At 42.0% G+C, this 13,341-nt stretch overlaps 1 protein-coding gene across 9 annotated transcripts in view; it reads right to left on the bottom strand.

The window, feature by feature from the left end:
* The window catches only part of LOC144679900 (uncharacterized), a 386,990-nt gene that overhangs the window by 25,684 nt on the left and 347,965 nt on the right, over window positions 1-13,341 (bottom strand). For all 9 annotated transcript variants that reach the window (XM_078540844.1, XM_078540842.1, XM_078540838.1 and 6 more), the window contains one exon: window positions 3,945-4,037. In XM_078540844.1, the coding sequence (XP_078396970.1) occupies window positions 3,945-4,037 (93 nt within the window). The remainder of the gene's footprint in view (window positions 1-3,944; window positions 4,038-13,341) is intronic.

Here is a 13,341-nt window from a genome sequence, read left to right on the forward strand (position 1 = left end):
TACTGTATACAGTTTTGATCTCCTTATTTAAGGATATAATTGCGTTAGAAGTTCAGAGTGGGTTCACTCAACGGATACCTGGGATGGAGGGTGGGTGGCGGGGGGGTGGTTATCTTTCAAGGAAAGGTTGGACAGGCTGGGCTGGTATCCATTGGAGTTTAGAAGGTGAGAAGTGATCTTATTGAAACATAAAGATCCTGAGGGGTTTCGACTGGGTAGATGCTGAAAGGGTGTTTCCCCTTGTGGGAGAGACTAGAACTAGGGAACACTTTAAATATAAGGCATCTCACATGTAAGATGGAAATGAGAAGAAAATTTTTCTCTCAGAGGGTCATGAATCTTTGGAACTCTCTTCCCCAGAAAGTGTGAAGGCAGGGTCAATGAATATTTTTAAGGCAGAGGTAGATAGATTCTTGACTAACAAGGGAGTCAAAGGTTATCAGGGGTAGGTGGAATGTGGAATTGAGGCCACAATCAGATTAGCCATGATCTTATCGAATGGCAGAGCAGGCTTGAGGGGCCAAATGGCCTAATCCTGCTCCTAATTCGTATGTTCATATGAGAATTTCCTTGACCAGTATGTTCTAAGTCTAACTATGAAGGAGGCATTGCTGAATCTGGTGCTGGGGACTGAAGTGGGACAAGTGGACCAAGTAATATGGGAAAACACATGGGTAAGAGTAAGAATCATATCATAAGGTTTAGATTAGTACTGGAGAAGAGCAAGTAACAATCTAAAGTTGAACTTCTAAATTGGAAAAGGACTAACTTTAATAGGATGAGGGGGGATTCTTCCAGGGTAAAATGGGACCTAAAACCGACAGGAAAAATGGTAATGGAACAATGGGAAATATTTAAGGAGATGATGTTTCAGGTACAGGCTGGATACATTCCAATAAGAGTCAAAGTAGGGGAACCAAAGACAGGCTTCCTTAGATGACGAGAATGATAGAGAATATGGTGAAACAAAAAAAGTGTGTATGATGCATGTTAGGTGAATTCTTCAAGCAAAATCCAGGTCAAATACAATAAGTTGAGGGGGAAAGTGAAGAGGAAAATGAGAGAATATCAAAACAGAATGGTAGCTACACCATATGGACTGCAGCGGTTCAAGATGGCAGCTCACCACCACCTTCTCAAGGGCAATTTGGGATGGGCAATAAATGCTGGCCTAGACAGCAACACCCAGATCCCATGAATGAATTTTTAAAAAAACAGGGACCCCAAAGAATTTCTACCGGCTGCCTACAAGGAAGGTGAAGTGGAGATAATCACAGAATCTTAATGGCACAGAAGGAGGCCATTCGGCCCATTGTGTCTGCACTGGCTCTCCAAATGAGCGTTATGACCTAGTGCCATTGCCCTGCCTTTTCCCCATACCCATGCACATTGTTTCTATTCAAATAATCATCTATTGCCCTCTTGAATGCCTTGATTGAACCTACCTTCACCACACTTCCAGGCAGTGCATTCCAGACCCGAACCACTCATTGTGTGAAAAAGTTTTTTCTCACATCACATTTGCTTCTTTTGTAAATCACTTTAAATCTATGCCCTCTCATCTTGATCCTTTTAAGAGTGGGAACAGTTTCTCCCTATCTACTCTGTCCAGCCCCCTCATGATTTTGAAAACTTCTATCAAGTCAACGATTTCAAAAGGAAATTCGATGGGCACTTCAGGGTTTGCTCTACAGAGAGCCAGACTGGACTCTATGGGCCGAATGGTATACTTCTTTGCCCTTATGCCTTTTCATTATATCACAGGGGTATCAGACAAGATTTGCTGACGTGTCAGAACTGGGCATGTGATTTGTTATCATTCAGTAGTCAGTACACTCACTGCCTTTGGCCATTTGTAGGCATATGTATGGTATTCAGTCAACAAATATGTGTTCTGCCATGTAGAATCATATTTCCTTGCCATGACCACTACCCACTCCCTGGAGAAATGTATGCTATAGGGCTGAATATCTGGCTACACATGATAGGACTTTCTGGTGGAGAACAACAGCTAATCACTCTCTGCTTAGTTGCTTCTTGGGAAGAGACTGATGCAGGCAAAGTTGCTTTTATTGGCCATTTATGTTGGGTTCAAAAGTTAGCAGCAGGTCTTCTATGTAAATTGCTACAGTGCATGCAACTGAATGGCAATTCAGAAGGTGTTCAAAATAATGTATGGGCCAGAATGGATAAGGATGGCAAGTCCCCCACTCAGAAGGGCATTACTAACTCACAAATAACCACAACCACATCTATTTAAGTCAATTTCACACTTGCCAAGATGGGATTTGAATTCATGACCTTTGAGTTACTCATTATCTGCCAAAACCACCATGGTAAAAGTAGCATTTCTACTAAATTCAGTCATTTCGCTTTCCTCCTTTGGTATTCATCCCCTACTGAAGACTCTGACAGTTGCTAGAGTTGGCTCCCACAGCTGCCAGATACCTCTCAATCATCATTCTCCTGTGCGAATGTAAACAGTGTCATCGCCTGGAATGGGGGCATCTCAGTTGAGGTTGATCCTATTCCCACACACAAGTTCCCAGCAGGAGTCAAGTGGGCAATGCTTAGGGACAGCAGTGCACTGAGCAGCAGCATCCCAACACTGCTAACCTAATCATGATCAGCTAGCTCAACACAAATAAAACATGTGGGGATGGTGGCATAGTGGTAATGTCACTGAATTAGTAATCCAGAGGCCCAAGCTAATGCTCTGGAGACATGGGTTCAAATCCCGCCACGTCAGCTGGTGGAATTTAAATTCAATTAATAATAAAAATCTGAAGTTGAAAGCTAGTCTCAGTAATAGTGACCATGAATCTATCATCGATTGTCATAAAAATCCATCTGGTTTACTAAAGAAATCTGCCATCCTGACATGGGCTGACCTACATGTGACTCTAGGCCCACAGCAATGTGATTGACTCTTAACTGCCCTCTGAAATGGCCAAGCAAGCCACTCAGTTCAAGGGCATTTAGCAACAAATGCTGGCCTTGTCAGCAACACTCATATCCAATGAAAGAATAAAAAAAGGCATTGAATCAGAGACTTGGTTGTTTACTCTCCTGGTGGAAGAACTGTTTGAACCAAGTCCAAAGCTGTCAAAGAACAGTGAATTACTTTCTTAGTAGTGTACATTTTAAAAGGCAACTTAAGATTTAACAGATTAGTTTCCTTTGCATTCACACCATAACATACAGCAGACTAGACATGGAAATACACTACTGTCACTAGGATTTCAGTAAAACAGGAGAGTCCAAATCATTGTTTTTGTGGGACATTGGGTGTATGCCTCAGAGGCCACCTTAAATTTAAACCTACGCACCTATTAATTTGTGATTACTTAATAGAATCTTACACTATTGATGGAGGCCCATCATCTCTGTGCTGACTCTTTAGAAGAGCTATCCACTTAGTCTCACTTGCCCCCAGAGCTGTTGATGTTAACAGATTTGATTTAGCATTTATCCACCAGCACCAAGGACGGTTCCTTGCAGACCTCCAGGCCCGTAAAATTCAAATACAGCAAGCCAGCAAGTAAAAAATATAGTACAAGACTTAGTGAGCTGGATTGTAGGGCTCAAGAGCTGCATGTATCCAAAAGGCCATAGTCTGGGCACCCACCTAAAGTAAAGCGTATGAGATTTTCTTCCATATCCACTGGAACTGTAGAAAAAGATCCAACTGTAGATTCTGTCCTTTCTAACTTGTATTATATAGGAGGAGACTTGGAATCGGACAATATTAAGGTGAGGCACTGGAGACGTAGATTAGTCACGAGTGGTGGTTGCAATGGTAGGTGCTGAATTAGCTTGCCTGATACACTTCTTGTAAATGCAACATTTTCCTACATAGCAGTGGTACCATAGACCAAATAAGCCTAGAGATAACAATGAAGTAGAAGGAGGTTAGGGCAGAGAGCCCAAAAGCCAATACTCACATTGCCACCACCAGGAACATGCTTAATGTTATCCTTGGAGCCGCACTTTGATTGCACATGACTGTAGTCAATTTTTTTGTTCACAATCTGGACCTAAGACACATTGGAACAAATCAATTCCACATCAGTTTCCTTTATAATAAAGGATTCAAAAGCTGTCTTTAAGGCTCCTCAGCTGTATATATGACGATTTACAAGTCCAAAATTTAAATTCAAGAAAACTTTATGTAGAGAAAAAAAATCAGTTCAGTTAAGCATATAATACAATCATATAAATTGCTGTCCCAGTTCCCCTCCCTGGTCATGTCCAGGTTTATGATTAACCCTCTCTAGCTATAAGGCTCAGTGCCATTTGTTCCATAGCTAGTTTTAGACCAACAACTAGATATATTTCTAAAATGCAATCTGAATATGAAAAATTCCAAAATATGAAATAATTCCCCTCCCCATGAGCTCACAGTATTATAGGTCTTCCATTATATTTTTGTTAGCAGCAAAGCAAACATCAGAATTCAAATCTTGTGCCCCCCTCCTGCCTAAACTTACTCAGGACTCAAAATTGAGGATACAGGAAGAGAGGGAGAAAGAGACAGAAAGTAGTGGAAAGACAAACACGAACATCAAGTAACTTTGTACTTGAACCTGTTCTTTAGAACCATGCTGCATTATTAAAGGTGCCATCATTTTGATGAGAAGTAAGAATATAGCCTCGTCTATCCACTCTGTTGGATCTTAAAGATGCCAAGAAGAGGAGCATTTGAAGAGGAGTAAGAAGTTCTCCTGCATCCTGGCCAATATTACTCCCTCAAACAATATCCTTTAAACAGATTAACTGGTCATTCATCTCACTGTTGTTTGAAGTTTGCGTTCATAACAATGGTCATTACCTTCTTGGGATACAGTATGTGTAATTTGAGAGGTGATAGATGGAAAGCGTAGCTTGTTTGGTCACTTTCAATCTATGGTTCCCAAACAATTTCAGCACTGGGATTTCCTTTCTCTATTTATAAGTCTGCTGTAGATGAATTGATGAAGATTGATTGCTATGATCAGTAATAACTCCATTATCAGTGTTTCATACAACTACTGGGTAGAAGGTAGAAGGTTAACTGGATAGACCTGGATTGTTGCTCATCCAGTAATTCATATGGTCACAATAATTCACTCTTAAGTCACATTGCTGATGGATGTGAGAAGGCATTATACAAATGCAAGTCGGGCCAGGCAGGATCTGAAAGGGACAAATGCATTGGTACACATAGGGCCTTTCATCAGAAGTGTTTACCCCTCTCGGATGCTAACAGGTTCCTGTATTTCCAGTGTCTGCCTTTTTTGTTTATGATGATGCTTATGTTAGTGCTCTAGATCAGCTCCAAGATGCACAGACAAAGGTTGCATATAAAATTTGGAGCAATGTTTGGTCTCACTTTACCCTGTTTCACGTCAGGATCGGTTGGGTTGCAGTTGCTTATAATCAGAACCCAAAATCAGCCTAAATTTCAAATCTGATTTTCTGCTAGACTAAGAAACTGGAAAAATTGAAGACTGAAATAGAATTCTTTCAGGAGAGTGGCTGATACATAATGGATCAACTCCAATTTTTTCAGAATGAGTCAGGAGACTCATTTACAGAATTCACCCAAATTGAATAATCTGATCAAGAAGCTTCCATGATTACTAAGTATCAGGTTAAAAATTTAGGATAATAATTGCTACAAAGGGAAGTCAGGTGAATATATTTCACTTATGGATAAAGACTTGCCTTTTACAATATCAGGACAACCTAAAGCACTTTACAGCCAATGCAGTGTCGTCACTACTGTAATATAGGAAATATGGCTGTCAATTTGTAAACAGCCAGCTCTCACAGACAGCAATGTGATAATGACCAGATAATTTTATTCTTCGTAATGTTGATTGTGGGATAAATATTGGGCAGGGCACTGGGAATAGCTTGCCTGCTTTTCTTTGAAATAGTGCCATGGAAAATTTTCCGCCCACTTGAGAGAACAGTCAGGGCCTCAGTTTATCCTCTCATTCCAAAGACAGCACCTCCAACAGTGCAGCGCTCCCTCAGTACTACAGTGGAGAATCAGCCTAGAATTTTGAAGCTTAAGTCTCTGAGGTGGGGTTTTAACCCAGAACTTTCTGACTCAGAGATGAGAGTGGTTCCCAATGAGCCGCAGTTGACACTGAGCTGTGGGATAATCTATCGGGGTAGGACACTAAATGGGCAATAGGTTCACAAGCAATTGGATCCACTTACAAGAGAGAAGCAATTGAGGGATATGGCAAAAAAATGGATAACGGCAGTGCTCTTTGAAAAGGGAGCAGAGTCAGTGTTTTCCTGACCCTCATGTTCTTAAGATGTGTCACGACAGAGCTCTAAGTGCAGTTTGTTTTCATAACAGCAGCAAATGTTGAAAATAGCACAGTCCCAGGAAGGTTTAAAGAAACAAGCCCATTGTCATGCGATGTTCTTCCTGGACTTGGAGATTTCGCAATACAGTTAAACAGTGAACTGAGAGCACATTTACTTTACAGAAATGCTGTTGATTTCTGACACACTGATTCTGGTTAAACTCACCACTCCTGCAAATCCAGTGGCCATGACTTTCCAGCAAATGGGTTCTTGGATCTTAGTTCTGCCCAGTAAGCATGGTTACAAGGTGATGCCAGTGAGTCAAGAACACTGGCACACTACCTCAGTGCATGAGTACACCCAACTGCACAACCCCTAAATAGTCAGACTATGTCTGCATCCATGCAGGTACATGGAGGCCAGCTCCAGTTCATTATATGCACCAGAGACAGCTGCCAGGAATGATAGTAATGGTAAAAGCTTTTTATCTTGTCCAGTACAAGCCCAGAAATGTTGCAAAGTGGATATCAGTTTACAATTAAGCAACTTCAAAAAAAATCTGAGTTAGTGTTTTATTCTTCCTGCTTTTCTTAGAGGTACATACTCATGCTGGACTGCCAGGGATGTCAGTCACTCTGTTGCCATTGCCTAAGTATCCTAGTTATATGAGGCCAGATAACGTCAGCAAGCTACCCAAACTTAAGAACATGAGAAACAGGAGCAGGAGTAGGCCATTTGGCCTCTCAAGCCTGCTCTGCCATTCAATAAGATCATGGCTAATCTGCTTGTATTTCGAATTCCACATTCCCATTTACCCCTGATAGCCTTTGATTCCTTTGCCGAACAAGAATGTATCTACTTCCGCCTTAAAAATATTCAATGACCCCCTCCTCCACCACTTACGGAAGCGGAGACTTTCAAAGTCGCACAACACACTGAGAGAAAAAGTTTCTCCTCGTCTCTGTCCTAAAAGGGCGACCCATAGTGCCCCCTAGTTCTGAATGCACCCACATGAGGAAACATCCTTTTCATGTCCACCTTGTCGAGACCGTTCAGGATCTTGTATACTTCAATCAAATCACCACTCACACTTTTAAACTCTAGTGGAAACAAGTCCAGTCTGTACAACCTTTCCTCATAAGACAACCTGCTCATTCCAGGTATCAATCTAGTAGACCTCCTTTAACCACTTCCAATGCATTTACATACTTCCTTAAATAAGGAGACCAAAACGGCACACAATTTCACCAAAGTTTCACCAATGCCCTGTATAACCAAAGCATAACATCCTTATTTTTATGTTCAATTCCTCTCATAACATAGAATAGCATTCCATTAGCCTTCTTAATTGCTTGCTGTACCTGCATACTAACTTCTTGTGACTCATGCACTAGAACACGTAGATCCCTCTGTACCTCGGAATTCTGCAATCGTTCCCCATTTAAGTAATGCTCTGCTTTTTTATTCTTCCTGCCAAAGTGAATAACTTCACGTTTTCCCGCATTATACTCCATTTGCCAAATCTTTGCCCATTCACTCAACCTATCTATATCTCCTCATGCCCTCTTCACAACATACTTTCCTATCTATCTTTTTGTCATCTGCAAATTTAGCTACCATGCTTTCGCTCTCCTCAACCAAGTCATTGATATAAATTGTAAAAAGTTGAGGCCCCAGCACACGTCTGCAGGACTCCACTCGTGACATCTTGCCAATCAGGAAAATCCCATTTATGCATACTCTCTGCTTTCTGCCAGCCAGCCAATCTTCTATCCATGCTAATATGTTAACCCCTACACCATGACTGTCATGCACACACTTCCTAACAGGTTGCCACTGGATAGTGTTTGGGAGAGGTCCTTGGCTCACATCCCTCCAGCCCTTCCCACCCACCTTCCAAACAAGGAGCATACAGCTACTTTTAATTCCACTCCCCCAAGTCCATCACCACAGGTTTATACAAAGATTAATATACACGCTACCTATTCCTGATATCTATTCCCATAAGTACAGATGTTTTACAACAATTTTTTCATATTCTTCCCCTCTTTTCTCCCCACCTCCATCTTAAAAATAGCTCATCTGTTACAAATATTAATGTCTCCCTTAACTACGACTGTCATTTGAACAGAAGTCTCCAGTGCGGTATATAATCTTACATGCTGGGCTGAACCTCATTGTTTCAATTATAATACTAGCAGATTCCATCACTAATATAGCCTCTGAATAGTTATTACATTGCTGCTAAAGCACCATCTGGATGCTTCTACTCATTCCCCTCCTCCCACCACAAACACATTGTGATGTCAAATCACTCGAATGAGAGAAAAGGAGAGAGAGAGAGGTCTGTCACCTTCAAACTCTAATCTATGTGAATCACTGCAACACAAACACACCCTACTCTTTGTAACCCTAATATTAAGCATTAACTACACCATTCAAAAACCGATTAGCGGGAAACAGCATAATTAGAGTCCTAACAGTATTTTTTTAAATCTAAGGATTTTATCTCCTTTCCCCTTGTAGCAGAGCTTAAAACAACATCTACAGGCAAAGAAAAAAATTTCAGCCTCCAACGTCTTTGTTCTCTCAGCCCAATTTACGGTATCAGTTGGATAAACAATGGATGCCTCCTTGTTGGCTCAGCAATTATAGGCATGCTGATTTCCTGCTCAGCATCAGGTTTGTTAGCTGTTCTTACTTGGTATAAAGCTGCCTCCTTGGGCTAGAGACAGGGGGTTGTGAAAGGGCAGGAATTAAAGAATAGTACAGCACTGGAGGCCATTCAGCCCATCAGGTCTGCTCCAATTCTTTCAAAGAGCAGATCAGCTAGCCCTACTCCCTTGCTCTTTGCCCAAATTCCTGCATTTTTTTCTTCTTCAAGTATCTGAATGTTATTACTAAATCTGAATGTTATTACTAAATCTGAATGTTATTACTAAATCTACGTCCACCATCCTATCAGGCAGTACATTCTAAGTCTTAACCATTTGTTGCGTAAAAAGGTTTTCCGTCACGTCACCTCTGGTTATTTCAGTAATCATCTTAAAACTGTGTCCATTGGTCATTGTCCCTTTCGCCATTGGAAACTGTGTTTATTTACTCCATCTAAACCCCTCTATCAAATTGCCTCTTACCCCTCACTGCTCTGAGGAGAATAACCCCAGCTTCGCTAGTCTATCCATATTAACTGTAATCCCTCAGACCTGGAAGCATGCCAGTAAATCTCTTCCGTACCCTCGCCAATGCCTTCATTCCTAAAGTGTGATGCCCAAGATTGGATACAATACTCAATCTGAGGCTGAACTAGTATTTTTAAACAGGTTTCCCTCAACATCCTGGCTTTTGTACTCTATGCCTGTTTATAAGCCCAAGGCCCTATGTGCTTTATTAACTGCCTTGTCCTCTCACTTCAAAGTTTTGTGCACAAACACCCACAAGTGTCTCTCTTCTTACACCCCCTTTGAAATTGTACCATTTAAATTTGCATTGTTTCTTATGATTCTCCATCCCAAAATGTATCACCTCGTACTTTTCTGCTTTGAATTTCATTTGCCATCTTCCCACCCATTCCAGCAGCCTATGGCCTCTTGAAATCTATTACTATTTTCCTTGCTGTTTAGTACACTTCCGAGTTTCATATCATCTGCAAATGTTGAAATTTTGCCCTGCACCAAGGCCAAGTTATTAATATACATCAAAAACGTCAATGGTCTTTGTACTGAAACTCGGGGAGCTCCATTGTATATTTACCTTCAATCTGAAAGGGAGCTCATCACCACAACTCTGTTTTCATTCCCTTTGCCAATTTTATATCCATACTGCTACTGCCCCTTTTTGTCCCATGGGTTCAACTTTGCTAACAAGCCTAATAAGTGATACTTTATCAAAGGCCTTTTAAAAGTCTATATACACTTCAATTGCACTGCCCTCGTCCACCTTGTCACCTCATCAAAAAACAAATCCGGTTTATATCACCCCACCAGCCTCCGCATTCAAAGGATCATCCTCCGCCATTTCCGCCAACTCCAGCATGATGCCACCACCAAACACATCTTCCCTTCACCCCCCCAGGCGGCATTCTGCAGGGATCGTTCCCCCCGGGACACCCTGGTCCACTCCTCCATCACCCCCTACACCTCAACCCCCTCCCACTGCACCTTCCCATGCAACCACAGAAGGTGCAACACCTGCCCCTTTACTTCCCCTCTCCTCACCGTCCAAAGGCCCAAACACTCCTTCCAAGTGAAGCAGCATTTCACTTGCACTTCCCTCAACTTAGTCTACTGCATTCATTGCTCCCAATGCGGTTTCCTCTATATTGGAGAGACCAAACGCAGACTGGGTGACCGCTTTACGGAACACCTTCGGTCTGTCCGCAAGCATTACCCAGACCTCCCTGTCGCTTGCCATTTCAACATTCCACCCTGCTCTCATGCCCACATGTCTGTCCTTGGCTTGCTGCATTGTTCCAGTGAAGCTCAACGCAAACTGGAGGAACAGCACCTCATCTTCCGACTAGGCACTTTACAGCCTTCCGGACTGAATATTGAGTTCAACAATTTTAGATCATGAACTCTCTCCTCCATCCCCACCCCCTTTCCATTTCTTCCCCCTCCTTTTTGTTTTTTCCAATAATTTATATCGATTTTTCTTTTCCCACCTATTTCCATTATTTTTAAATGTATTTCCATCCATTGTTTTATCTCTACCTTTTAGCCTTCTTTGATTCCTTCACCCCATCCCACCCCCACTAGGGCTATCTGTACCTTGCTCGTCCTGCTTTCTACCCTTAATTAGCACATTCCTTTAGATAATATCACCACCTTCAACACCTCTTTGTCCTTTTGTCTGAGACATCTTTTGGTTATCTCCACCTATCACTGGCCCACTATTCAGCTGTTCTTGTCCCCCCCCCCCCGTCCCCCCCCAACCAAACCAGCTTATATTTCACCTCTTCCCCCCCCCCCACCAAACCAGCTTATATTTCACCTCTTTTCTATTTTTCCTTAGTTCTGTTGAAGGGTCATACGGACTCGAAATGTTAACCGCGCTCCTTTCCGCAGATGCTGCCAGACCTGCTGAGTTTTTCCAGGTATTTTTGTTTTTGTTCTGCTTTAGCTCTCCTTTATTAGTCCTTCCTCAAGTGCCTGTTAATTTCTCCCAGTTTATTGTTTCTACATGCTTCCCTGTGCTTCCACTGACATTAAACTGACCGAATTATAGGAGGCGGTGGGGTAGTTGAGCTAGTACTCTAGATGCCCAGGGTAATGCTCTGAGGACCCAGGTTCAAATCCCACCACAGCAGATGGTGAAATTTGAATTCAATTAAAAAAATCTGCAATTAAAAGTCTAATGATGACCATGAAACGACTGCTGTAAAACTCCATCTGGTTCACTAAGGGAAGGAAATCTGCTGTCCATACGTGGTCTGGCCTACATGTGACTCCAGACCCACAGCAATGTGATTGACTCTGAAATGACCTAGCAAGCCACTCAGTTCTCAAGGACAATTAAGGATGGGCAATAAATGTAGGCCCAGCCAATGATATCCATATCCTATGAATGAATAAAAAAATCCTCCTCCACTTTTTCTGAACAAGAGTAACAATTGCAATCTTCCAGTACTTTGGCATATTGGGGTCATTAAAGTTTCACATTATCACTTATTTATAGTCCTTGTCCCTCTCAGTAATTTTTTTGCATCATTTTCTCCACTATCTCCTTCCCACTATTTAGGGACCTATAAAATACACCAAGTGGCATAATAGCTCCTTTACTGTTTCTCACCCCCAATGAAACAGATTCTGTCTTTGATCTCTCAAGGTCATTCTCTCTTTCTAACAATGTAATGTTTCACTGCTACATCTCCACCATCACTATCTTTCCTGAATATCTTGTACCCAGGAATATTAATTTTTGTGACAGATCTTAGTTATCGCCACTACATCATATTCCCAAGCATCTATTGCGCCTGCAGTAATATTAACCACACTTTGAGCATTTACAGACTGGCAAGCCAAACCTAACTTAGATCTCAACACAGTGGAAAGTGTCAGGTGAGGGCAGGATCGTTCAGCTGTGATGTCTTTCACGCAGGAATAATCTACTGATGCTTAGACTGTAGAATTGCATGTAAATAATGTTTCCAGAGGATTACTCATGAAGCTGAACACCATGAACAAAGAAAAAAAGTCAGTTAAGCCTTCACAATGTCATAACAATAGTGCATCTCCAAGAGTCTGTAATTAACTTGGACACATACGCCTGTGTGGTTTTCTTCTTCCTCAATAATTAGAGGACATCATCCCTGATGCTCACACCTCTTGTCTATTCGTTGTTGGGCTTCTATAAGTGTGAGGGTGCATAGCAGAGGACGCAAAGATTGGATGGGAGCTGTGAGATTCAGAGAGCAAATGTTCTAAAGGAATGAATTTTGTTCCTACTTCTTTGCTTTGAGCCCTTTTCTATTCATCCTGTCCTCTCCTGTAGGTGCTGGCTATTGCTGCAGTAGAGTTCCAAGAATGCTTCTCACCCTCTGAAAAGTGTCTTCATTCTACAGAGCGAACATTGACAGAACACTTAACCAGGGAACAGTGCCAGAACTAAGCCTGATCCCTTCTTCATTCTGTACCTTTTCAAGCAGTGAAAACTGAAAAACAGTTGTGAGGAAGAAACGCAAATAACTTACTCCCCAGACTAGCTTCTTAGCTCAGTGGCTTTGAAACCAAGTGCAAGAGCTGCTGGAATGGATTAACTATGCTTATGGAGGAAACCAAACCAGGGATCTACCTTATCCGCAAAAGCAAGATAATACAGACGCTGGAAACCACAAATAAAAACAGAAAATGCTGGAAAGACTCAGAGGGTCTAGTAGCTTCTTTGGAGAGAGAGAGAAAGAGTAAAGGTTTAAGAAATGAGGGGGCGACGAGCAAGGGAGAAAGGGGGATGAGGGGCAAGTGCGAGAGGAGATGGCAATCCGAGGGAGGATGAGGGCAAAGAGAGCGGGGGCTGGAAGATGACATGGGCTGGAAG

Source organism: Cetorhinus maximus, chromosome 4 (genome assembly GCF_964194155.1).
Source record: "Cetorhinus maximus chromosome 4, sCetMax3.hap1.1, whole genome shotgun sequence".
NCBI classification, from domain to species: domain Eukaryota; kingdom Metazoa; phylum Chordata; class Chondrichthyes; order Lamniformes; family Cetorhinidae; genus Cetorhinus; species Cetorhinus maximus.